The sequence below is a fragment of the Budorcas taxicolor genome, chromosome X, assembly GCF_023091745.1.
Source record: "Budorcas taxicolor isolate Tak-1 chromosome X, Takin1.1, whole genome shotgun sequence".
Classification (NCBI taxonomy): Eukaryota; Metazoa; Chordata; class Mammalia; order Artiodactyla; family Bovidae; genus Budorcas; species Budorcas taxicolor.
Window position 1 is genome coordinate 105,371,097 of NC_068935.1, and position 27,004 is coordinate 105,398,100.

Below are 27,004 nucleotides of genomic sequence, written 5' to 3' on the forward strand. Positions count from 1 at the left end.
CCTAGGAGTCAATAATCAGACACCATTTCCTGTTGATTCTCCTTCTTAAAATATTTTTGAACCTGTCTGCTCCTCTCAGGTGCCAAATGTGCTATATTTGAAGGCTGCGTGATGAGTATCTAAATTTCTGCAATAGCTCCGAATCCTCCTCCCTGCTCCAAATTATTTTCTACAAAGAAGCCAGGTAGGGTGGTTGCAGGAATATATATACCTGATTCCGTCAATTCACTGTTTACAAATCCTCAGTGGCTTCCCATTGTCCTCAGGATAAAATCTCAGATTTGCAATAGGCCCAAGATCCTGCCAGTTTGCCATGGGCCAGTGTCACCTCTTTGAGCTCCTGGAAAGAGCCAAGGTCCTTAAACATCTTTGTAGCTGATTTACTCTGCTCCAGAGCTCTCTCACCCCTCCCAGCTTCTCCTTCCTCAGTTCTTAGATTCAGTGTCCTTTCTTCTGGTAAGTTTTTCTTAACCTCTTACTCCAGGTCAGTGCTCCTGGCTTAAATACTTTCTTAGTAACCCCCACTTTGCTTTGTAAGTAAACAATTATTTGTATATTGGATAGTTTAATCTCCCCTCCTAATCTACAAACTCTAGAAAACTCAAGCAAACTCCCTGAGAAAGTCAGTATTCACTCTAGTACACACAGGAAGTCCAGTATCCTTGAATCCAACTTTGTCTGATTTTAGAGCTCACGCCTTAAAGTTGAAAATTAGGCTTTATTTGGTGGACTTTATTTGGAGGACTTAAGCCCAGAAGACAGCCTCCCAGCTCTGAGGGACTGTTCCAAAGAGGTAAGGAAGGAGCCAGGATTATATAGGGGTTTTATAACAAAAACCAGACAGTCAAAAGTTTACTGTTAGATAGCTCAAATTAATGTGTGTGTGTGCTTAATCCCTCAGTCATGTCTGACTCTCTGCAGCCCCATGGACTGTAACCCACCAGGATTCTCTGTCCATGGGATTCTCCAGGCAAGAATGCTGGAGCAGGTTGCCATTTCCTCCTCCAGGGGATCTTCCCGACCCAGGGATCCAACCTGCACATTGGCAGGTGGATTCTTTACCACTAGGGCCAACCTGGGAAACCCAAGTTTACGAATTTAGCTCTCTTCTATGTTTGGGTAATGCAGGAGTCTGTGCTCAGGGAAATCATTCCTTTGATGTGCACCTTAGCTCTCTAGGGCCAATATCCTGTTCTTCCCCACACTGAGGCCCCTCAGGGTGCACCTTTGGGGGTGGCTGCAGTGGAGGGGTGCTTAGCTCTGGGCAGCTCCTTTGTATCCATCCTAAATTCCCTCAGGGCTCACTACTGGGGCCTCTGGTAGGTGCCTTATGGCTTGATGGCCATCCTTTGTTTGTTAATATGACTGGCAACATTTCTCCTCCACAGGAGAAACTGGAGAAAAATGTTAACATATCTGGCTAATACTAGAACAGTAGTGTTCTAGTGTGGGTGAATCTCTGTGCAAGTTCAAGTCAGTTGTGGATTTCAGGAAACCTCAGCCTTCTGTGTGTGTGTGGGGGGGGTGGGGGGGGTGGAGGAGGTGTTCAGATTACCAGCAGGACTAGCTAAACTGGACCCCAGTTCTTCCACCGTATAATCTTCACATCTCTAAACGGGGGTAACATTAACCAGCTTGCAGGGCTGTAGTAGAACTCATTCATCTAATAGGTATTTAATGAGCATCTAGTATATACCAGGTTTGGGGTTAGGTGATGGGGATACAAATATGATTTAGGATGTTGGGCAGAGTGCTTATCTCATTTAGTTATACATGGTCACAGCTGTGTGCTGACATTTGCCTGTGCCACGTAGCTTGCGACAGGGTGTGACATTTGTGACGCTGGTCACTATCTGTGACGCTGGTCACTATCTTTCCAGATTACCGCGCGGTGCGACCACACCTCCGCTCCGGCCACCAGAGGGCGCGCGACCTCTACCTTAACGGTCCACTGCGTCTGCGCCTGCGCCGCGCTGGCTGCCCGCCCTCCACTCGCCTCGCGCCATAACGCTCCGCCCCCGTTGCCCCTAGCGGCCGTTTGTTGACTTCCGGGAACGCGGGCGTAGCGGATGCTCCGAGAGTCGCTATGGGGGCCCAAGGGGCTCCCGGCGCCCGCTTCGGAGCTGAGGCACTGCCTTAGGCCCGGCCGAGTCGACCCCGCCGACTTTCTGGCCGAGGAGCAGGCTTTCCATAGCGCAATTACCATGGGGGAACCCTATGAGATGGTGCCCGGTGAGTGGCGCCCGCGGCGGTGGCGGCGGGCCGGGAGGGAGGGTCAGCGGGCGGGCGGACGGCCAGGCCCCGCCTCTGGGCTGGCCCCGTCGGGGGACAGGCCTGGGCCGCGGCCACCCGACTACGGTCAGAGTCTAGCCGCACCCTTGCGGTTGACTGAGAGGAGAAAGAAAGGAGGGAGAGGAGGGGGACTACGGGGAAAGGGGGTGCCGGTCTTTCTTCTTCTAATTCTTTTAAAATAAGTTTTCGATGAGTTTCTCGAAGGGGCAGTTTTCACCGCCCTATGATCTTCCCAGAGTACTTTGTTTGAGGTCCTCAGAACCCGATTGTGTATTGAACGCAGTAAAGAGTGGCTGACCGGGGGACGTGCGGTAAAAGAGGATGGGGAAAGGAGGGAGCCATTACTGAGTGGTTTTTTGAGACTTTACCCCCGAGCTCCAGAAATAACCTTTGGCTTTGTGACTGGGTACCACGTACGTTCTTTGTAACAGAAATAGACGTTTCACGAAGCAGTACTTATTGTAGCCACTTGGGATGTGCTCAGATCTTTCCTGTAATACTTTACTTTTTTTAAATGGTCATTATGACCCACTAAGTTGATTTGCTGACCCACTCCTCATAACTCAGTTGGTAAAGAATCCGCCTGCAATGCAGGAGACTCTGGTTCGATTCCTGGGGTCGGGAAGATCTGGAGAAGGGCTAGGCTACCCACTCTAGTATTCTTGGGCTTCCTTTGTGGTTCAGCTGGTAAAGAATCCGCCCCCAATGCAGGAGACCTGGGTTAGATTCTTGGGAAGATCCCCTGGAGAAGGGAAAGGCTACCCACTCCAGTGTTCTGGCTTGGAGAATTCCATGGACTGTATAGTTCATAGGGTCGGCAAACAGTTGGACACCACTGAGCGACTTTCACTTGTATGGGTCACGACCAACAGTTTGAAAAAAAACACTAGAGCAGAATCGTTCTGTTTCTGCCAGGCTCTTGGGTTCAAACATGATTCAGTTCCTGCCTCGAGTTTACAAGGTAGTGAGACATATAAGAAACTAAACAAAATGACAGTATCGATTGACAGAAGATGCCACTAGGGCAGCACAGAGCCACTGGCCCCCTGGCTTGGGGTGAGGGTAGCCGGGGGAAGGCTTCTTGGGGAGCCAGAGCAGGACAAAACAGTTGTAATTATTCATTCTATTAAAAACTCAGAGCCTGTTCTAGAACCTGGCCTCCTATATCTATCGTTATCAGTTTGAACTCGCACACCTCACACTTGTTCTCAAAAGGTTTTTCCACAGTGGCAAGTCTCTTGAGCATTAGTATTTATTATTAATACTTAGGTTTTCTGTGTCTTTCCTTCTGATAACCTGTTTAATCTCTTTGTGTGTAGTCATCCTCCTTGAGGTTTCCTCAAAAGCTGAATCTGGTCTGTGTGTGTGTGTGTGTGTGTGTGTGTGTTTAGATATTAATAGCTTTGGGAATCTCATAGAAGTTTTTAGTCTCTCTCCAAGAATCTGGTCTGTGTGTGTGTGTGTGTGTGTGTGTGTGTGTGTGTTTAGATATTAATAGCTTTGGGAATCTCATAGAAGTTTTTAGTCTCTCTCCAAAATGGTACTGGAGTAAACCAGTTTGTGAATACTCATCTTATCAGGTAGTATTTAGTGACTTCATTTAAGAATGTCCAACTCTCAACATCTTGCGTCCTCACGATGTTACTGATGAAACTCAATGCTGTCCTGTTTCTGCGTGTGGAGAAAAGCCTTCAGTCAGAGGCTAGACTATGCGATGTTCACCAGTGTGAGTGGGGCATCAAAGGTATCAGCTTATTTCCAAGGAGTAGATGGTCTACCTAGTGGCAGCAGGACTCCTTAGTCATTGTGACAGTATATTTCTTACTTTACACCCGTAAACAGATAATATATACTTGATTTATTAGATCTTATAAATAAAACTAGAATGAAGTCTGAGGAGTTAAACTGAGTTAAGTTGGAAGAAGGAGGGTGTAGGCCATGTGGAGCAGATAAAGTCCTGGAAAAATATTTTAGTTAACAGGCAACATGATAAAACTTGTGAAATCAAAACTCTCATATATTTGTCTCTTTTATTTGCAGATTCGGGTGCTGTGTTTACATTTGGCAAAACTAAATTTGCTGAAAATATTCCCAGCAAATTCTGGTTTAAAAAGGATATACCTGTATCTCTTTCATGTGGAGATGAACATACTGCTATTACTACAGGTTAGTGTTAAAATCGTAAATGAAGATAGTAATAACTTAGAGAATCCTAAGTATTGTAGATGTGTTATTCAAAACATGTTGAAGATATACAGAAAGTGAATTTTTTTTTTTTTACCTTGCCAGAGAATTCTTGACAAATTGATTTATCAGGGAAGACTTTTAAGTTCCCTTAGTATACTGACACATGATTTTCTATGCATATTGCTTTCTTAGAATAAATCTATTTGAATATATTCATAACATCAAAAAAAACTGTTGCTGTATAATCTTAGAAACTCTTTACAACTAACATAATATAGCTATAAGTAGATAGGCAAGGTAACCTGTAAAACTGATAACATTGTTTTTTTTTTTTTTTTTTTTTTTTAATTATTATTATTATTTTTTTTTAATTTTAAAATCTTTAATTCTTACATGTGTTCCCAAACATGAACCCCCCTCCCACCTCCCTCCCCATAACATCTCTGTGGGTCATCCCCATGCACCAGCCCCAAGCATGCTGTATCCTGCGTCAGACATAGACTAGCGATTCAATTCTTACATGATAGTATACATGATAGAATGCCATTCTCCCATATCATCCCACCCTCTCCCTCTCCCTCTGAGTCCAAAAGTCCGTTATAGACAGCTGCGTCTTTTTCCTGTCTTGCATCCAGGGTCGTCATTGCCATCTTTCTAAATTCCGTATATATGTGTTAGTATACTGTATTGGTGTTTTTCTTTCTGGCTTACTTCACTCTGTATAATCGGCTCCAGTTTCGTTGTTTAAGTACAGCTTTTTTATTGTTTTCTGATGACTTCATCTCACATTATGTTGAAGATGCTTCAGTTTATTATTTCTGTTTCTTTCCCACCAGGAAATAATAAGCTTTTCATGTTTGGCAGTAACAACTGGGGACAGTTAGGATTAGGATCAAAAGCGACTGTTAACAAGCCAACATGTATCAAAGGTTTGGGGTCTTTTCTTATCACTTTAAATACTTAAATTATATAAAGTACTTTTCTGTTGATTGTGTAATTCTTTAATATAAATAATAAAGCCTTTAGTTCTTTATTCACTGAGATTTACTTGAATATTATTGGCATTTAACTTTATTTTTCATGTGATATTCAGAACTACTTCTATATGTTAGGATTTAAAAATCGCATTGATTTTAAACCCAGAGACCACAAAAGAAATAATGATTCTATAGTACTGTGTACTTGAACATCATTTTTTTTGCCTGTTTTGTAAACCTACTTAAATATTACTGTTATTGTATATACAGAGAACAAACAATATGATAGGGTTTTGAGCTCTGTCTCACTTGTTAGAGTTGTGAACATCATGGTTCTATGTAGTTGCAGGTTTTATAAAACACACTTTACCCTGCTGTATATAGTTAGCAGATGTGCTGAAGAAAACATCAGGCCTAGGCGTTGATTAGTACTCGTGTTCTTACACGGAGAAGGCAGTGGCACCCCACTCCAGTACTCTTGCCTGAAAAATCCATGGATGGAGGAGCCTGCAAGGCTGCAGTCCATGGGGTTGCACAGAGTTGGACACGACTGAAGCGACTTAGCAGCAGCAGCAGTGTTCTTACAAGAACAACAGGACAAAATGTTTCAAATCAGGATTGTCCCAGAAAATATAATACCTTTACAAAGCTTTCTCGCCATTATGTGCAAAAGCTTCTGTTTGGTTTAACCCATGAACATCAGCTATACTTGAATGGTGATAGAGACTCCTTGGGATATGACAGGAATAGGATTCTTTATCTTTGTAGCCAGATTTTTAATTTGAGCTCAGAATTTCAGTGTAATTTATCATATCCATGCTTCCCTGGTGGCTTAGATGGTGAAGAATCTGCCTGCAATGCAGGAGACCCAGGTTCAATCCCTGGTCAGGAAGATCCCCTGGAGAAGGGAACAGCAACCCATTCCAGTATTCCTGCCTGGAGAATTCCATGGACAGAGGAGCCTGGTGGGTTCCATGGGGTTGCAAAGAGTTGGACACTATTGGACAACTAACACACACATACACACACATGCTATTTGTAGATATTGTTGTGGAACTTTTAAAGTATTCCACTAAGTCAAAAAATATTTACTGAGCACAGGTGACTAAACCCTTGAGTTTATTTATAGTGCCTACTATGCTTACTGTTCAAAATCGAATGAAAGTGAACGTGTTAGTTGCTCAGTTGTGTCTTACTCTTTGTGACCCCTTGGACTGTAGCCCACCAGGCTCTTCTGTCCAGGGGATTTTCTAGGCAAGATTACTGGAGTGAGTTGCCATTTCCTTCCGCAGGGGATCTTCCCGACCAGGGATTGAACCCAGGTCTCCTGCATTGAAGGCACATTCTTGACCATCTGAGCCACCAGGGAAGTCCAATATCTAATAGACAAGCTAACAAGATTGTCTAGACTATGAGATCTTTGAGCCAGGGACTCTGTCTTAGTGATATTTGCAGCCCCTGTGCTGAGCACTTAGGAGATGTTCTGTAAATGTTTTTAATATGTAAATGAATGAATGAAGAACTTTAGGTATATGACTAAACAACAACAACAAATGCCTATGAATGTTGAACTTAGTGCTTTGTTGTGTGAGGTAGAAAGTAAACTTGATGATGGTATTGCCAGATTAGGGAATAGATCAGGTTGGAGAAAAGACAGCATAACAATGTGGTGGATCTCAGCACATACTAATTACTTGTGGAGTTTTAAATAATATATAGATGCCTAGGTCTTACCTCAGACCTACTGACTCAGATTCTCCAGGGGTCAGGCTAAGCTATCTGTATTTTTTTCTTTTTTTCAGAACACCATTAGTTATTATGATACATAACTACCTCCAAAAACTTTTAATTTATTAGTTATGAAAATCAACTTAGAAGTCAGACAGGCCTGGGTTTAAATCTGTTCTACAACTTGGTCATCATTTGACCTGGATTATTTTATCATTTCCATATAATCATAAAATATCTTACTTGTCATATTTTTATATTTTTAGCTTTAAAACCGGAAAAAGTGAAATTTGTTGCTTGCGGAAGGAATCACACCCTAGTTTTAACAGGTATAGTATTCAATCTGTGGGCTTCCCTGGTGACTCAGCTGGTAAAGAATCCGACTGTAGTGCAGGAGACCTGGGTTCGATCCCTGGGTTGGGAAGATCCCCTGGAGAAGGGAAGGCTACCCACTCCAGTATTCTGGTCTGGAGAATTCCATGGACTGTATAGTCCATGGGATCACAAAGAGTCGGACACAACTGAGCAACTTTCACTTCACTTCACTTCACTTCACTTCACTCAATCTGTATGACTTCCTGTCCAATCTGAGGACCGAGGTCTCACTCCAGTAACATTTGTGACTTTGTAAAATTGATAGAAACGGTGCCTTGGTAACAGTAAGATTAGGATTTTTTTAAAAAATGTAAATGGATAGTACACTTGTTTGCCCATGAAAATATGCAGATAAATGTTAAGTGGATGAAGAAAAAGCTTCTTTTCTTGGATTACGTTAAGGAACAGCATCTCCTTACCTGTGTGCACACCTTCAGGGGCCACATGCTCCTGATCTTGCTCTTCCTTCTTCTTTTCGGAGGGTGAGTGGAAGCCCTTCCTAAAAGGCTTTTGATGTGAGTTAGCACAGTTCCAATCAAAATCCAAACAGGCCATGTGTGTGTATGAGTGTGTGTATGTAGAGATTCACAAGGTTATTCTAAAGTTTATATGGAAAAGCCAAGGACCTCGAATAGCCAAAACAGTTTTGAAAAGATCAGAATGGAGGTCCTGATTTTAAGACCTACTGTAAAGCTACAGTGGGGCTTCCCTGGTGGCTCAGACGGTAAGGAATCTGCCTACAGTGTGGGAGACCTGGGTTCAGTCCCTGGATTGGGAAGATCTAGGGATTGGAGAAGGGCATGGCAACCTACTCCAGTATTCTTGCCTAGAGAATTCCATGCACAGTGGAGCCTGGTGGGCTACAGTCCATGGGGTCTCAGAGAGTCAGACATGACTGAGCAACTAACACACACACAATGCTACAATGATCAAGACAGTGTGCTATTAGTAAGTAGATAGACAAAGATTAATGGAGTAGAGTCCAGATATAAAGCCACATGTTTATGCCCAAGTAATAATTGACAAAGGTGCCAAGGCAATTCCGTGAGGAAAAGTAATCTTCCAACAAATCCTGCTGGAGCAATTAGATATCCAGGCCCTGACCACGCAGCAGTCTTTCCCACCTCCATCCCCTACACATAGCTTTTTCTGTCTTCAGGCTGCTCTCACTGCTTCAGCCCCCACCTCACCTCTCTGCCCTCACTCAATACTTTCCCTTTGCTAAAGTGTCTTTTCTCTTTCTCTCACTCAGATTTTTGAATTTTAAGATCCAGTGTATGTCTTCTTCCATAGAGCTTTTTGTGACTTTTCAACTTTTTCCTTGTGTCATTCTCTAAAGTGCTTCAGCATTCCAACAACTCTGATATGCTCTATATGTTTTAAATTGTGTGGTTCAGTTTCATGTGGGGTCGCACAGAGTTGAACACGACTCAAGTGACTTAGCAGCAGCGTGTAGTGCTTGTAGTGTCCCAAATTCTATTCTAAGAATTTCATAAATGTTAATTCATGTAGTCTTCATAACACCTCTATGAAGTAGACATTATTATTATCTTATTTTATAGATGAGGAAAATGAGACACTGAGACGTTAAGGATAGCTTGCCCAAAGTTACACAGCTGACAAGTGGCAAGCCAGAATTTGCACCCAGGACATCTGGTTCTGTGTCCTCTTGCCTAGACACAATGCTGGACTGCCTTGGAAGGCAGAAAATTAAATATAGAAAATTAAAATAATTTTGCAACATAGAGTTTCCACATTTTCAATTAGATTCTTCTTGTATTTGCCTCATTTTATGGTTACCTATTATATCTTAGCCTTAATGGTATGGAAGTTAAAATTAATGAACCACATCTCTTTTAAAAAGTTTTGATTTGAATTATAAACTAATTTGGAAATTACTTTCCTCTTTTTTGCTCTGAATTAATAGTTCTGCATTTCAGTTGCTACTTAAACCATAAAATAATTTATAAAATCTCACATAAATGTAGAGCCTTGCTTATTTTGCTGTATTTTTGACACCAAAAGGAAGCTGTTCAAACTGTAGGATGATGCCAGCTTTCAACTTTCTTCACTAGTAATAGTGATACTATCTAGTATACACTGGACTGTCTCCTAAAGATGACAACTGTGGTATACTGATGTTTTCTTTTCCATGTGCAGGAGGAGGCAAAGTATATGCCACTGGAGGAAATAATGAAGGACAGCTCGGACTTGGTGATACTGACGAAAGAAGTGCCTTCCATCTCATTAGTTTCTTTACATCCCAGCATAAGATTAAACAACTATCTGCTGGGTCTAACACTTCAGCTGCACTGACTGGTAAGACTCTTTTTCCATTTCAAACTGGAACATAGCCCTTTTTTTCAGACCAGGATATACAGAATCAGTAAACGGAAGACAGCAGTCCTGTTTCATTTTCTTTCATTGACCATGTGTTTTCAGAAGACATTTAAAATAGAACTGAAAATCATGACAAATATTACAACTTTATGCTTACATACATTTAGAAGGTAATTGTTAAGTAACTTCTAAGCTGTACTACCCATCTGTTTCTTTAGATATTCTTAAATAGTACCTTCATTGCATGTTCTGAAAGTTATATTTCAGCTTTAGTGAAGTTGCTGTCAGAAACATCCCAGAAATCTGTGGGATATATGTTACTAAAATACAGTTTGTAATGGTCATTGCATCACTCTACTCTGCCTATCAAAAGCCCATATGAGAACTTTCTTTAAAATTTGGAGCTGAGATTAACATGTCTCACTGAAGAAGCTGCCGGTGTATTTCTTTGTTCCAGTCTAGGGAGGTGTGTGAGGTGTGCTGTTGCTGTGGCCGGTAGGAGAGCCAGAGTCGGATCTGCAGTTCCATCCCTTCAGTTCTCTCACCCACACAGTTAGCATTTAGACCTCCTCCTTTTGTTTCTTATTTTCATATTTCCTTTTATTTGCTTTATCATGAAACACTTCAGATTTAAAAACTTTTAATTAAAAGATACAAGTAAATAAGTCTTGATCATTCTTTTCTAGAATATTTCCCTTAGGTTTTTTTTCCTCCCAACAACACAACCTTTATCAGAAAGCACAGGAGTTAGCCTAGTTTTGAGATGTTAGGTATGCTAATGTATCTCCTAGTCTCTGAAGTTAGATTATGTATTTTCAACTGTAAAAAAAAAAAGTTAGCAAAATAAATTTATTTAATTTTTTTCTTCCTCTAAAGCGTCATTCCCACAGTGTTCTCAGAGCAAAGTAGTCCCAGGCCTTCTGACCTGGGCCTTGTCTGGGAGATGTGTAGTGTGACTCATGCCGACATTCAGTTCAGTTACAAGTAGACTGCTTGAAAGGAGGGAACCATCTTCTGTTTAGAGACTTTAGAATAAGGAAAGGTTATTATAGGAAAGGACATTCTGTCTTTGCTATTGAGGTAGAAATATGGGCGTGACTAAAGTGATGTACTTTAGGTTATTCTCTATCCTTTATCATTATAGAAACATTTCATAATAGAAATAGTACTATTAAGTAGTTCCCTGGTATAAATGTCTTAGTACTTTTCTTTCAAGATACATCGTTTTTCTAAATTAAAAAATAAATGTTCTGTTGGGAATATAATAACTTGCTATCCCTGCTACCTCTTAAAATGTTTTTTCCTCTTCATGTTTTATCTATAGAGGATGGTGAGCTTTTCATGTGGGGTGACAATTCCGAAGGGCAAATTGGTTTACAAAATATAACTAATATATGTGTCCCACATCAAGTGACCGTTGGAAAACCTATCTCCTGGATCTCTTGCGGATATTACCATTCAGCTTTTGTAACAAGTAAGACAGTTGAATTTCTTATGTTATCTCTCATGTCTAAGTTATTACTAAATTAATAATAAAATGACATAATATCCTATATTTCTATAGCACTATCGCCATGGTACTCCATGTAATGAAATTATTTTGGTCTGTTTTAGGTCACAGTGTTTCTTCATTTTAATAATGAATGTTTATAATTTCAAACTATCTGACATTTTCAAACTATCTGACTGATTTTAATGAATTAGCTCTATTAGGAAAACAAATTTTATATATAAAAACCCTTCTAAATATTGGTCCTCAAATTTCTTTGGCATTAAAAACAAGACCTATGAGCCTCTTTTCTCTGTGTTTGCTTGGTTCTGTACTTTGACCAATTCTGATCTTGTCCTGATAGTTTGCTTTTATCATTTTAGCACATAAGTCATAGGTTTTCATTGTAGGAATAGGGTTGATGATTTGATGGAAAAGGAGGAGAGTTCAGTATGGGATATGCTTTCCTTCAGTTGGACTTTTCTCAGGAAAAGTCCCCCAATTTCTCCTTTTCCTGGCCTCATTGGCAACCTTCTCTACCTTAATTAAAATATTTTAAATGCTGGAATCTATTATAGCCTACATCTACTCTAGTAGTAACAGCAAAAGTGTGATCTTGGTTTTCTATCCTATTGATGATTTTTCTAACAGTAAAAACACCTAGCAGAAAACAGTTTTATGGACCCTCTTAGATATCTCTCTAAGTATTTGTTACACATTTACTTCTTATTCCGTGCATCTCAGATTCAGGTTTAGAAAATGCTTATTGTCCCATCTTAGTGCCCCCCAGGTTTACCAATGACTCGGTAGTAGTCCCACTTCATGGGAAATAGATGGGGAAACAGTGGAAACTGTCAGACTTTATTTTTTGGGGCTCCAAAATCACTGCAGATGGTGATTGCAGCCATGAAATTAAAAGATGCTTACTCCTTGGAAGGAAAGTTATGACCAACCTAGACAGCATATTAAAAAGCAGAGACATTACTTTGCCAACAAAGGTCTGTCTGGTCAAGGCTGTGGTTTTTCCAGTGGTCATGTATGGATGTGAGAGTTGGACTGTGAAGAAAGCTGAGCGCTGAAGAATTGATGCTTTTGAACTGTGGTGTTGGAGAAGACTCTTGCGGGTCCCTTGGACTGCAAGGAGATCCAACCAGTCCATCCTAAAAGAGATCAGTCCTGGGTGTTCATTGGAAGGACTGATGCTAAAGCTGAAACTCCATTACTTTGGCCACCTCATGTGAAGAGTTGACTCATTGGAAAGGACTCTGATGCTGGGAGGGATTGGGGGCAGGAGGAGGAGGGGACGACAGAGGATGGGATGGCTGGATGGCATCACCGACTCGATGGACATGAGTTTGAGTAAACTCTGGGAGTTGGTGATGGATAGGGATGCCAGGCATGCTGCAATTCATGGGGTCGCAAAGAGTTGGACACGACTGAGTGACTGAACTGAACTGAACTGGTAGTAGTTTGGTTCTAAGACAGGGCAAACTCTGACTTGGCTAGTTTTGTTCACTACTGTGTCAGTTTGTGTCTTGAAGAAACTGACAATAAATAAATCTTGTTGAATGAGGAGGTAAGTGAATGAATGATAAGTTGTTTTCCTTGGGCCAATACCACATACCAACTTACTTCCAACTTTACGGCTCCTGGGATTGGTATAGTCTGTGCTTACTTTGTTTACGAAACAAAAAATAGAAAAACACATGGAAAAACAAATAAAGCATTGTCTTATATTTAGGCCTTAATAAAATTGCCAATGTCAATTTTTATTTACTGCTGCTTTAGCCAGTAGAGAAACAAGTGCAATTAATCGTTTTAACTGATAGGCATTACATTGAACTTTTTGGTTTTGTTTTCTGTTTTATGCCTTTAAAAAAATTAGCTATATTGATGTATAGTTCACATACCATGCAATTCATCCATTGAAGGTGTGGGGAGCAGCAGGAATTTACAGACAGTAGAAAGAGACTTGTCTGGACTTAGAAATTCCTTTCATATGAGAAGCAAGAAGCATGGGGAAAGGGGGAGGCATGCTGACTTCCTGAGCACTTCTGTGCTGAGTACTTCAGAAAAAATTATGGTACAGAAAACTTCACTTTTGTGCAAATCAATCTAGAAAATTAGTTTGGCTGTGTTTGCAGTATTTGACCAAGTTTTAAGTGGCACCTACCATGTGTGTTAGATGTCACACAACTTCCCTAAGTTCTGATTTGCTAGAAGGGATCTGTCTTCGACAGCTCGTTATACTCATAGCTAAGATTTATTACAGCAAAGGAAAGATCTGTGTTCTTCAGAGAGGTCCTGTATGCACTTCCCAGTCCTTCCTCTTCCAGGGCCAGACGAGGTGTGTTTTCTTTTTGGCATTGAACTACAGTGATGTGTGTGTGATGTCTCTGCCCAGGGAAGCCTTGTTCTATTCTCAGGGTCTGAGGCTTTGCTGTGGGTGGCTGGTCATGTAGGCACATCCTGCTAGCAACTCATCATGGCACCTGCAATCAGGCCCTTCAACAGTGAAACCAGGTGTACATCATCAGTGTTGATGTTTGTGCAAAGCAACCCTTTCTTAGCTTCTGGCTAAGCTGGCATAATTCATTTCTCCAGGTGTGTGCAACAGAATCACCTATCACCAGCTTAAAGAACACTCCCAAAGGCCGCATTCCCAGGGGTTAGTCAGCAGTCAGTCGTGGTGTGGTTCTTTTGGAGACATGCGAGTAATACAAGACGCGCTGTGTTATCTCTTCTACATGAGTGATGTAGAAGCTTATGATTAGATTATGTATTTACTACAGTTTTAAAATTCCTGCTCTATAGAACTCACTGCGGTTCATAGAAAATAGTTCCTGATTTCATGAAGCTCATAGTATAGTGTGCTAAGTGTGGTAACAGAAGCAAATCAATAGTATTGGTATGGACAAGGCAGCAATTAAATGACATGAGTTCCTTAGCAGGAGCGTCTGTCTGGAAAAAGTGCCATCTAAGTAAAACCTGCGATCTTTAGGCTTACTCACCATATTTGCTTCACACATAAATGAGTTTTCTACAGAAAGTTTCACAAAAAGCAATTATTTATGCAAGAAGTATTATATTTAATGTACTAGACACACTGCTAGGTTCTTGCGAATACCATAGTGAGCAAGACAAAATCCATGTCCTTTTGGGGGTTTAATGTCTAGTCATTTTGCTTTATTAAAAGTAGGTTTGAAGAAATAAGATCATCTTGTCTATGTATTGTGAAACAGATAAAATAATTTTCTAGTTGTTACTGGTAGTGATAGTCATGAATTCTTCATGAAGGTTTGGATTAGAATAATCAAGAAGAAGGGAAAATCTACCTTTATTCCTTACTATTGAGTAAAAGTATCTCAAGAAAGGTCAGATTTATTAAGTTTATATTTTCAAAATTTTTTATGAAACATAAGAACATGTACCAAAAAGACCAGTATTTTGTTCATGTCTCTGTCATCATTGAGCTCTCTTTTTTTTTCTTCAATAGCTGAGGGAGAACTGTACACCTTTGGAGAACCAGAGAGTGGGAAGTTAGGTCTTCCCCCAAAGCTCCTGGTCAATCACAAAGTGCCCCAGCTGGTGCCTGGAATTTCTGAGAAGGTGATCCAAGTTGCTTGTGGTGGAGGACACACAGTTGTTCTTACAGGTAGGGGTGCGCCTCCGTTCCCTGCTTTCCGTGGTACCTAACGGAAACATTTTTTAACATTCACTTATTTTTATTGTGGTAAGAACACTTAACATCTGATCCACCATCTTAACAGAATTTTAAGTGTATAATACAGTAATGTTATCTATAGGCACAATCTGATATGACGAGTCTGTAGAACTTTCACCTTTGCATAGCTGAAATCCATTAATTAGCAGCTCCCCTCTCCACCACCCTAGTCCCTGGCAACCACCATTCAAGTCTCTGCTTCAGTGAGTTTGTATGTTTCAGGTACTTCATGTAAGTTGACTTTGCATCCTTTTCCATTAAGATCTCTACTTTTTGTTCCTATAGTTAGTAAACATTTCTGGCCTATGGAAGATATTGTTAAGTAGAAAAAAAAAAAAAGAATCTTGTTGAATTGTTTTTGCTTACATAATTGACATTTTCATGACCTTAACACCTTTAATGGCAGCAAATAACTTTTTTAGCTCATTTTCAAGAACAGTTTGTTTTCCTCATGTATATGTATTCCATATTTATTTAAAATTGACATTAATTTTTCTGAAATACTTTATTTTGAAGAAGCTCCTTGTTAATAGTCTTTTCTACTTGTCATTGGTAATTCTTTTCTTTGATATTCACAATATCTAACTTGGTGATTTCTTTGTGATTTTTATGTCTGTTATAGTAATTCATTAAAGGGAGTTAAGATTGTAAATTACAGATAAGAATACAGAGTTAGAACCTTAATCATAATGTCCCTTTTGGCTTCTGAATTTTGTTTTTGGTATGACATGTGACTTCCTAGGATGCTAGTCAGTATAATTAAAATATACTGCCTATTAATAGGCTTACATTGATGCTCCCAGGTTTGTTCAGCATTAGATTTATTTTAGATGAGTATAGAGGTAATGCAGTTAGGTAGTGAATAATTATGATACTTTTTAGTAAAAAGAAACAGTTTTTGAAGTCACCACTTAATCTTCAGTAGCCCAAAGCTAGAAGTGTTCTAGACAAATTTTTAAATAACATCTAATTCTTAGATGATAATGCTTAAATATTGCAAGGTGATTAAGCTGTATATTATCTTTAGATTTTCCTCTCTTACATCACTTTTCCTTGACTTCCTATTCTAGTCTTAGTCATGCTTATAAAGCTATGGTTTCCCAGAATTGCAATTTCCAGATGGAATATTTTCAAAGTGAGAAATGTTTTTTTCCAGGTCCTCCACTCTAAATTTGGAAATAATTCTGAAGTTTAAGATTTTTTTTAAACTTCTGCTGATAAAGTGAATTTTTATATAATTTCTGAAAGATTTATTTTAGGAATTAAACTTTAATCTTTATAAATTATCTGAAAATTTATTCTGTAGGCAGAAATGCAATTTATTATGTCATGTATTTTCTCTGGTTTATACAAAGATTATAGAAAGAATTAATTTATTAAGTGATTGAAGGTTATTCTGAAGGATGTAATGTTGACTATATAATAATGTGTCATTAAACCATATATTATAAAATATTTTCAAGATAATATTTTAATTATACTTAAAATTTTAAAAGTGCACATAAGTACACATAAGTATGATATTTTCTTATAGTATAATAGACATTTAGCTTTCTGTGAACTTTGTTTTGAAGTTAAAAACCATATTGCCAGAACCTGATTGTTTTCTCCAGATTTTTGGAGACTTTCGAATCTCACAGACCATTAAAGTTTTTATATTTTAAGTTTTTTATTTTGTAAGAGAATATGAAGACCTAGAGAAGATTGCCAGCTTCCAGTTTGCATTTGGCTAAATATGGACATTGCAAGAAAAATGAATCTGTTTTCACCATTATATCATAAAATAAGGGTCATTTTCAAAACAAAAATTTAAAAGCTCTTAATTTTATAATAAAAGACATCCCCTTAAATTGTAAAAATTTATCTGTATGGAAAATTCACTACTTTGCCTATTTTTTAAAATTTATCCATGGACCTTTGAAGGCTTTATTATGAGCCAGTCTTCGTGAGAAACCTGTGTTCTGAAGCAGTATGGATAGAAATATTAAATATTTAGTCCTAATTGATAAAGAAATGGACCTAAAGAGTGTATGATCATCAGTTGGAGTAAGTACTAAGTTAAATACCTAAGAGTTATCGGATACTTTGCAAGACCATAAAGCCAAGAATAGCTAATCATCTGTTCTGAATGGTTCTCTTAACTAAAGGGAGGGGCTTGGATTAGATGATTCTTTGGGGGTCCTCCCCAGCTTTGTTTTTTCTTGTGTCTGTAATTCTGATCTTAAAGTCTATTTAGATCAGACTTTATTGATCTTAAAGTCAATAAAATAAAGATAATTTTAATTAGTTCATTGTTGATAAATTTATTTAAAACTTGATATTTTGATATAACTACGATAGATTACACAATACAGCTACTGATTGTAACGATAGTCAGGGAAACAATGGATTGCTGTTGAGAAAGTATCAGACTGGAACTGGGACAAACTAAGTGAGACCAAGTGATTCATGTCATTTTATATGTCATCCACAGCAGTTATCAGAACAAGAAAGGCTTGGTTATTAGATTGGGTCCACAATGAAGTCCGGGCCCCAAAGAAAATAAGAACTTAACTTCTCCAGATTATATTTAGACAAACGTAAGATCTCTACAGGGCTACACAAGTATCTAGTTGTGAAATGAAATGTATTCTGTGAAATTAGAGTAATATTTATCTGAAGCCAACTAATCAAATCTGTTTTCCTAAGACAGTATTACTTATTAACATTGAATTACATTGTTAAAAATGTTACAAAGGTGGGATGACTAAAAATTATATTGATTTTTGTATATAATGTCCTTAGGTAAGAGTCTTCAGTCATTTAAAAATAATACAAACTATTGTCATTGCTAATCATTCAAGCACACAAGGGAACAGAGAAAGGGCAAAACTTTTGTAACTTGATTCAGTGTGCCTGAACGGCCTAATTTCACAGGCTATTGTCAGACAGCCCAAGAAACTTGGAGTGATTGTTGGCCAGCTCGAGATAGACAGTTTTTTCACTTACCCAATATCCTCCTATTAAGCTGAATATTCAGAATTGGAGATATGCTGTGATGATTAGTTTTATGAGAGATAGTGTTTTTACACTAAAATAAAGGTCTGTTTGCCATTGCCTCAGTGTGGCTTCATATCCTTGACACACTATGTTGTCTTGAAGAAATAATATCTTTGTGTCTTATTCACGAAGTAAACATTAGAAAGAAAAATGTAAAACTATATGACAATAGTTATGTGTTCATCAGTATCCTGTGTTGTCACAATAATTACTTTTTAGAAAAATGTTATTTTACAACTGACTGTCCCATTGTGTTTTTGAACCTTCCTGTATGTTTTCTCATTTAATCCTCACAGCAGCTCTTTTAGAAGGGATTATAGCATTAGGGAATTTAAGTAGCTTGTCTGCTTGCCACAGCTAGTAGTAATGAAGGTTTGGGTTTCTACTTGAATCTGAAACTCTTGCTTCTATAACTGCAGCAGGAGAGGCAATGTGTTGCACTGCGGAGAAGCACACAAATGCAGCAGACACTGTGCTTCGTAAGGCAGGGGCCCGGAAGCATTGTGTGTCTAAAAGGACACTTAGATCACCGCTTGTTTATCCTGTTCTTGTGCTTTTCCATTTCTCAAGACTATATGAGCTAATACTTACTAAATTATTGGAGTTCGTTTGGAATCACTTCAAAACTACTACTATCGCATAGGATGGATAAACAGCAAGGTCATATTTTATATTCAGTTCAGTTCAGTTCAGTTCAGTCGCTCAGTCGTGTCCGACTCTTTGCGACCCCATGAATCGCAGCACGCCAGGCCTCCCTGTCCATCACCAACTCCCGGAATTCACTCAGACTCACGTCCATCGAGTCACTGATGCCATCCAGCCATCTCATCCTCTGTCATCCCCTTTTCCTCCTGCCCCCAATCCCTCCCAGCATCAGAGTCTTTTCCAATGAGTCAACTCTTCGCATGAGGTGGCCAAAGTACTGGAGTTTCGGAAAAGAATATGAAAAGAATATATGTATATGTGTAACTGAGTCACTTTGCTGTATAGCAGTAATTAGCACAACATTGTAAATCAACTATACTTCAATAAATTTTTTTTAATTTAAATAATATAGAGGAAAGGCTTTTCCCCTCTCTGATTATTCTTGCACTTCCTAATAAATGAGCTTTGTGCTGTGCTTTGCTTAGTAGCTCAGTCGTGTCCAAGTCTTTGCAATCCCATGGACTGTAGCCCACCAGGCTCCTCTGTCCACGGGGATTCTTCAGGCAAGAATAGTGGAGTGGGTGGTCATGCCGTCCACTAGGGGATCTTCCCAACCCAGAGGTCAAACCCAGGTCTCCTGCATTGCAGGCGGATGCTTTACCATCTGAGGCACCAGGGAAGCCCAAGAACACTGGAGTGGGTAGCCTATCCCTTTTCCAGTGGATCTTCCCAACCCGGAATCAAACCGGGGTCTCTTGCATTGCAGGTGGATTCTTTACCAGCTGAGCTACTAGGGAAGCCCTAAATGAGTTTTACCTGTGAATAAATGTAGCATATCTGCTGTAAGTTTTAATTCTCATGCAAATTCTCCTCTGAGATTGTTTCCTAAAATAGATTATTCCATTAAACTACTGTTAAAAGTAAGGATTTTTTCTGTGGGAAACACTATTCGTTTATTTAAGTCAGTGAAAGGAATTAGCTTAGATAATTGATGCTTTTTGACTGAATGGTAATTATAGAGACTTTTTCGGTTTCACTGGCTTTTGTGTATTTAGCAGTTCCTTCTATCATTATATGTAAGAGATAGAATTAGGCCCATGACGTAATTGTTACAACTGTGTACCTTGTCATTTTTCTCTTCCTTTATCGAATGTATAGATAGGTAAGTATTGGGTATTCTTACATGAATGTTTCCTTGAGAGACCCTTAACGTACTTTATAGAAGAGGGAATATCACCATTTTTCCAGATATAATGATGACAGTATCTGTATCTCTGAAATCCTTTTCTTGTATTTGCCTCTCCCCTTTCAGAGAAAGCCGTGTACACCTTTGGGCTGGGACAGTTTGGTCAACTGGGTCTTGGCACTTTCACCTTTGAAACTTCGGAACCCAAAGTCATTGAGAGTGTTAAGGATAAGAAAATAAGTCATGTTTGCTGTGGAGAAAATCACACAGCTTTGATAACAGGTACAGGTCAAATTTCTGTTAATATACTTAATGGAACTGGGTATATTTTATTAAAAAATAAATAACTGTATAGAATGAATGTATCTAACTTAAGCAAAGGAATTAATACGTGAGAAAATATAATTCCTTGTTTAATACGCCAACGTGTAAAGTTGTAAACTCCTTTCTCATATTTTAGTTCAATTTAAAATCAGTGTAAATGATCAAAGATTTAGAGCCTCAAAATATGTCAGTGCTCTCAGAGGTGAGACCATAGTATTATACTTTGGCAGAAAGCTGGAGTCTTTTTGAAACTATTGATTTGAAGGCTCTGAATTCTGCTCATACCAAGGGGGAAAATCTCCTAAGAAGGAACTTATTTAAAAAAATTCTCTGTATTCAATCTGACAGTACCATTCAGGCTGAGTAAATTCTTAGAATGCTTCTGCCACTAGGAGGTGTTTTCAGGAGTGACTTTCGTGCTTTGTCCACAGTGCTAGCAGTGCTCGCTCTTCTGCTCTGTAGTTTCCCCTTTTGTCTGGGAAGATGCTGCTTTGGGCCTGCTTCTCAACCTCAGAAACTAGGTGCTGCCAGCGTAGGACTCAGTAAAGGTGCTTCCCCAAAACGACTGACTCACCCAGTGAGAGTCACTCACTGACTGCACAATTTTAATTGCTTTGGAACAAAAGGCTCTGTAATTTTTGTATTTGTAGCTCACATTTCTATCGAAAAAGCAAAGCATTAAAAAGTCGTAACTCATATAATATTTCGAAGAAGGCAATGGCAACCCGCTCCAGTGTTCTTGCCTGGAGAATCCCAGGGACAGAGGAGCCTTTTGGGCTGCCGTCTATGGGGTCGCACAGAATCGGACACGACTGATGCAACTTAGCAGCAGCAGCAGCAGCAGCAGCAGCAGCAGCATATAATATTTTGAAATAATCCAGATACTGGTATTTCTGTGTTTTCCTCCTTCTTTTATAAAGGTTTCTGCTATGATGGAGCTCATCTAATGGTATCTTAGGGGAAGTAGGGATCAGCAAATACAAGGTACTACCATGTACTGGCCCTTCTTCCCCAAAGAATCTTTCAGAGAGCACTGGTTGCCCATTTTCCAGTATCAGTGTCCATGTTAAAAGTATAGTCGAAAGTGTAGTCGCTCAGTCGTGTCCGACTCTTTGTGCCCTGTGGACTGTAGCCCACCAGGCTCCTCTGTCTATGGAATTCTCTAGGCAAGAATACTGGAGTGGATTGCCATTTCCTTCTCTAGGGGATCTTCCCAACCCAGGGGTCAAACCTGGGTCTTTTGTATTGCAGGCAGATTCTTTACCATCTGAGCCACAAGGGAAGCCCATTACATTAAAGTCCTTGTTAATGTACATCCTTGTTACTACATTTAAGTCCTTGTTAATGTAGCATGAAATTGAACTATATAGAATGTAAAGAATCATTCATTCATAGTCCCAGAAAAGTTGTTGATAATGTATGACTTAGGGCTGGGTCCTTAAGCTCAGTTTCTCTGTCCTTACTGCCATTTTCCATCAACTCTAAATTGCCACTGATAGTTGTCATGGTCCAGGCGCAGGCTGGAAAAGAATTTCAAGATATGAGACAGAATGAGAGGAAAATAAAGTTTATTAGAGTGGGAGACACTGTTAGAACAGTGGGCCAGCTCAAGGAAGAACCGACATTTAACAGGGGTCCTCAGTACACTTTTATACCCGGGGTACAAGGAGTGGGATAGGGATCTTGTGAGTCATTTGCTGATTGGATGAGGCATGTATACTGGGTGGGAGAAGTGTATGGATGTGAGAGTTGGACTACAAAGAAAGCTGAGCACCAAAGAATTGATGCTTTTGAACTATGATGTTGGAGAAGACTCTTGAGAGTCCCTTGGACTGCAAGGAGATCCGACCAGTCCACCCTAAAGGAGATCAATCCTGAATATTCATTGGAAGGACTGATGTTGAAGCAGAAACTCCAGCACTTTGGCCACCTGATGCAAAGAACTGACTTAAAGGACTCTGATGCTGGGAGAAATTGAAGGCGAGACGAGAAGGGGACTACAGAGGGTGAGATGGTTGGATGGCATCACTGACTCAATGGACATGAGTTTGAGCAAATTCCAGGAGTTGGTGATGGACAGGGAGGCCTGGCGTGCTGCCGTCCATGGGGTCGCAAAGAGTTGGACACAACTGAGTGACTGAACTGAACTGAACGGGGTAGGAAGGGAGACTGGTTATACTGTTCCATTAATAGTTACAACATGGGGGAGGGAAGGACGATAAGGGTCTGGTTTTTCCATTTCTGCATTACAAGACCCTCCTTGGTTTTATCTGCTCTTTCGTCCTTGGGTCACCACAATAATAAATACACACTTTTTACAGATCCTCTAACATATAATTAGGTTATTTGGTTAAAATTTTGTAATACCTTTCCTCCTGATAAAAGAAATTATCGCACAAATAATTGAATATTAATTTTGTTTGACTGTTTTGGTCATGAATCCTCTGCAGGGGTAGGTGTTATGAGTTTTGTTGTTGTTGTTGTTCAGGACTAATGAGAGGTATGTAGTGAGTTATCAGTAAGTTCTTACCAGTTCCCCATTATAGCCAGTGGTTCATGTTTTTAAAAGCTCTCTGAGGTTGGAAGTGTGATCAGGCAGCTTGATCAGAGCTTATTTTTTCTGGCTAAAGACACTCAAGTTTAAAAAAAAACAAAACCTTAACATTTTGAACAAGGGAAGTGAAAGTCACTGAGTCGTGTCTGACTCTTTGCAACCCCATGGACTACAACGTCCATGGAATTCTCCAGGCCAGAATACTGGAGTGGGTAGCCATTCCCTTCTCCAGGGGATCTTCCCAACCTAGGGATCAAACCCAGCTCTCCCGCATTGCAGGCGGATTCTTTACCAGCTGAGCCACCAGGGAAGCCCTGGTGAATGCGGAAATCAGGGTCAAAAAAAGGAGGAAAGCAACAAAAATAGGGAGTACACGTAAAGAAAAAAACAAATACCCAGTAGTAAGAATTATAATCTAAATTGAGAATCTAAATGCTGGTTTATTAATTATTTATAGGGAATCTATTTGTTTTTAATATATTAAGTTTTGAACTTGCCACTTCAATGAACTATGGTTATTTTTTCAGATAATTCTCTTGGCTTTTTTTAGTATACAGTTACTTTGCCATCTTAAAGTGCAAGTTCCCAAATATGATCTTGTCATTTCCCAGTGTAAAATCATTCATTTACGTTATTGGTGTTCTTAATATCTGCCTTAGAATCCACCTGCAATGCAGGAGACCCTGGTTCGATTCCTGGGTCAGGAAGATCCCTTGGAGAAGGGATAGGCTACCCACTCCAGTGTTCTTGGGCTTCCCTGGTGGCTTAGATGGTAAAGCATCCGCCTGTAGTGCAGGAGACCTGGGTTCGATCCCTGGGTTGGGAAGATCCCCTGGAAAAGGGAAAGGCTATCCACTACAGTATTCTGGCCTGGAGAATTCCATGGATTGTATAGTCCATGGGGTCACAAAGAGTGGGAAATGAGTGAGCAACTTTCACTTTCACTTGTTCTTAATATAGAGTTCAAAAATGCTTAATATGAGCTAATAAGATACTCTGCGGTGTGGCTCCTTCTTACCTCTTCAGACTCATCTCATACCACTCTCCCCTTTGTGCTCCCAGACACATTGGTTGCCTCGTGGCTTCTTGACTGTGTTATTCTTTCTGTGCTTGATATGTGATGCTGGCCTCTGCCTGAAAAATCCTTTGCTCCCTCCTTCTTGTAGCTAAACCCTAATCCTTTCAGCTTCAGTTTGAAAGCCTTTCCTAATCAGTGGATTAGAGGGAGAGCCCCTCCTCTGTACCTGTACTGGCACCATTTCCTTTATTTCTGCTTCCATGGCGCTTACCTCACTTGAGATGGAGAGTATGAAGGAAAGGCTTGAGGAGTGAAGGTTCAGACTAGCTGCTGTGGCCACAGACAAAAAGATTAACTGGTGAGGTGACAAAATTACTCATCATTATCTTGGGCCCAGCTGTACAGGGGACCCCTCCAATATTGGTATCCTCAACAAGCAGCATGGTTGGTTTATGGCATTTCCTTCAGGAGCTTTCCACTACCCTGAAGCAGAAGTAAGGGAGAGGATTGATCTAGTCTAGCGGTGTTTTAGTCTCCCCAGGGGACACATGGCAGTGTCGGAGATATTTTTGATTGTCACAGTTGCAGAGGTGGGGTATTGTATGGGCATTTAATAGATAGAAGCCACAGATATTGCTGAACATTCCACAGGGCACAGGACAAACCCATACAGTTGGGAATTATTGAACCTCAAATGTCTGTAGTGCCAGAGTTGATAAACCCTCACCTAATCAATGACCTGAGGAAAAAAGAAAATGAATTGGGATGTAGAAGGTCAGAATACAAAAATCTCCTTCTCTTTGAAAAGGTGGTATTTATCATGAGAGCTCATTCTGGATTGCTGCTGCTCCATACAACACCTTGCAGGACTGGGTCTCAACTTCACAAGCCACCAAGTGCTAGTGATTGATTCTCGCGGTATCTATTGCCTGATGTTATGTGTGGACAACAGAAGCCGTAGAAAGTGTGGAGACATCAATGGACCAGAGTAACTTCAATGCAGAATATGAGGGGAAAGTTGCAATGTCAGTTAATATATTTGCTGTTTACAAATAGATCCATCAAAGTAACTTTCATAATTCTCTCTTTTTTTTCATTTTAGAATCAGGCCTTTTGTATACTTTTGGAGATGGTCGACACGGAAAACTAGGACTCGGAATGGAGAATTTTGCCAATCAGTTCCTTCCCACTTTGTGTTCTAATTTTTTGAAGTATATAGTACATTTGGTAAGGGCTTCACATTTCCCTGTTTACATGTTCATACTCCTATATTTGATTCTTTTGGGATTTCTTAGAAAATGAGTCCTTTTATGTTTAGATGAAATAATAACATGGCTTTATCTAGTGAATACACTAGTGTCCTAAAGGTCAAATGTCAGACATCACAACACCCTGAAAATCTGTCCTTTTCCTAGTGTTTTTCCTCACTCATAGTTGTCATCTGTAAGTGTTTGTTGGGTTAGATAATATTCAGACCCTCAGATCCTGCTGATAATAAATGACGAGTTTTGAAAATACTTTTATTTAGCTAAGTGCTATTTGGATAAAGTGTTGTTTCAGTATTGTCTGCATCAGGCACCATATCTCTGTTGTTTCTAACACTTGCCAATTAAGAACTATAGATGAAAATTTTGTTTAGTCTGTGATGATAATAAGGGCTTCCCAGGTGGCACAGTGGTAAAGAACCCACCAGCAATGCAGGAGATGCAAGAGACTTGAGTTCAATCCCTGAGTCAGGAATATCCCCTGGAAGAGGAAATGGCAATCCACTCCAGTATTTTTGCCTAGAAAATCCCACAGACAGAGGAGCCTGGCAGGCTACAGTCCATGGGGTTGCAAAGAGTCAGACACGACTGAGCAACAGAGTGCACACACGCCACAGACACACACACATGCACACACACACTGATGATAATATTGTTGCAGGAAAGGGGATCCCTTCTAGGGTCCAAAACTGGGCTCTTGTCTGACACTCTGAAATGAATTGTCTGAGGAGACACATGTGCTGACAAAGCAAGAGATTTTATTGGGAGAGGGTGCCCAGGCAGAGAGCAGTAGGGTAAGGGAACCCAGGAGAACAGCTCTGCCACATGGTCTCAGGTTTTATGGTGATAGGATTAGTTTCCAGGTTGTCTTTAGCCAGTCATTCTGACGCAAGAGCCCTTCCTGGTGGTGCATGCCTTGTTCAGCCTAGATAGATGCCAGAGAGAAGGATTCTGGGAGTTGGTCGGACATGTGGTTTCTCCTTTTGACCTTTCCCGAACTCTTCTGGTTGGTGGTAGCTTATTAGTTCTGTGTTCCTTAGCAGGACCTCCTGTCGTAAAACAACTCATGCAAATGGTTACTGTGGTGCCTGGCCAGGGTGGGTGGTTTCAGTCAGTGTGCTTCCCCTAACAATATCACTTGGAATTTGTTCCCCAAAGGCTCAGAGCCTCATACTGTGGAACACTTCCCATTCCGTGATTTGACACCTATTTGATGAATACCTACTTGGTACAAAATACTGGACTGAGGATGAGAAATATAGAGCATGCAATGGTGAACACTGAGACCAGATTCTCACTCACTGAGCTTATAATCGTGTGTGTGTGTGTGTGTGTGTGTGTGTGTATGTTGGTTGCTCAGTTGTGTCCGACTCTTTACAACCCCAGGGACTGTATTCCACCAGGCTCCTCTGTCCATGGGACTCTCTAGGCAAGAATACTGGTGTGGGTTGCCATTCCCTTCTCCAGGGGATCTTTCCAACCCAGGGATTGAATCCAGGTCTCCCGCATTTCAGACAGATTCTTTATAATCTAGCCACCAGGGAAGCCCCTGTATAATCTTATGGGGAAGATAATTTTTTTAAAATGCTATACATAAAACAGATCAATTTTAACTTTGGAAATATTATGAAGGAAAGATTCAGAGTATGCTGTTCTATGTTGCAATGTAGAACTCTATGAAGATACCAGAAGTCTCTTTATTGTAAATACTACACAATGTTTTTTTAAGCATTTTATTGAAAATTACTTATTTCTTAAAGTCCTTAAGATGTTGATTACGTTTTTCATTCCTTCACCATTGTGCATGATTGCATTTTGCTCTTGGGACTTCTAAGCATTAAACTTAAGAAACCTTCATGTA

At 40.0% G+C, this 27,004-nt stretch overlaps 1 protein-coding gene across 1 annotated transcript in view; it reads left to right on the forward strand.

Annotated features, from left to right (window-relative positions):
• The first annotated feature begins 2,069 nt into the window (after positions 1-2,069).
• The window catches only part of RPGR (retinitis pigmentosa GTPase regulator), a 62,915-nt gene continuing 37,980 nt past the window's right edge, over positions 2,070-27,004 (forward strand). Inside the window, exons 1-9 of the mRNA XM_052663358.1 lie at positions 2,070-2,232; positions 4,333-4,458; positions 5,316-5,408; positions 7,451-7,513; positions 9,720-9,878; positions 11,224-11,373; positions 14,885-15,043; positions 20,109-20,264; positions 24,981-25,105. Coding sequence (XP_052519318.1) covers positions 2,070-2,232; positions 4,333-4,458; positions 5,316-5,408; positions 7,451-7,513; positions 9,720-9,878; positions 11,224-11,373; positions 14,885-15,043; positions 20,109-20,264; positions 24,981-25,105 — 1,194 coding nt within the window. The remainder of the gene's footprint in view (positions 2,233-4,332; positions 4,459-5,315; positions 5,409-7,450; positions 7,514-9,719; positions 9,879-11,223; positions 11,374-14,884; positions 15,044-20,108; positions 20,265-24,980; positions 25,106-27,004) is intronic.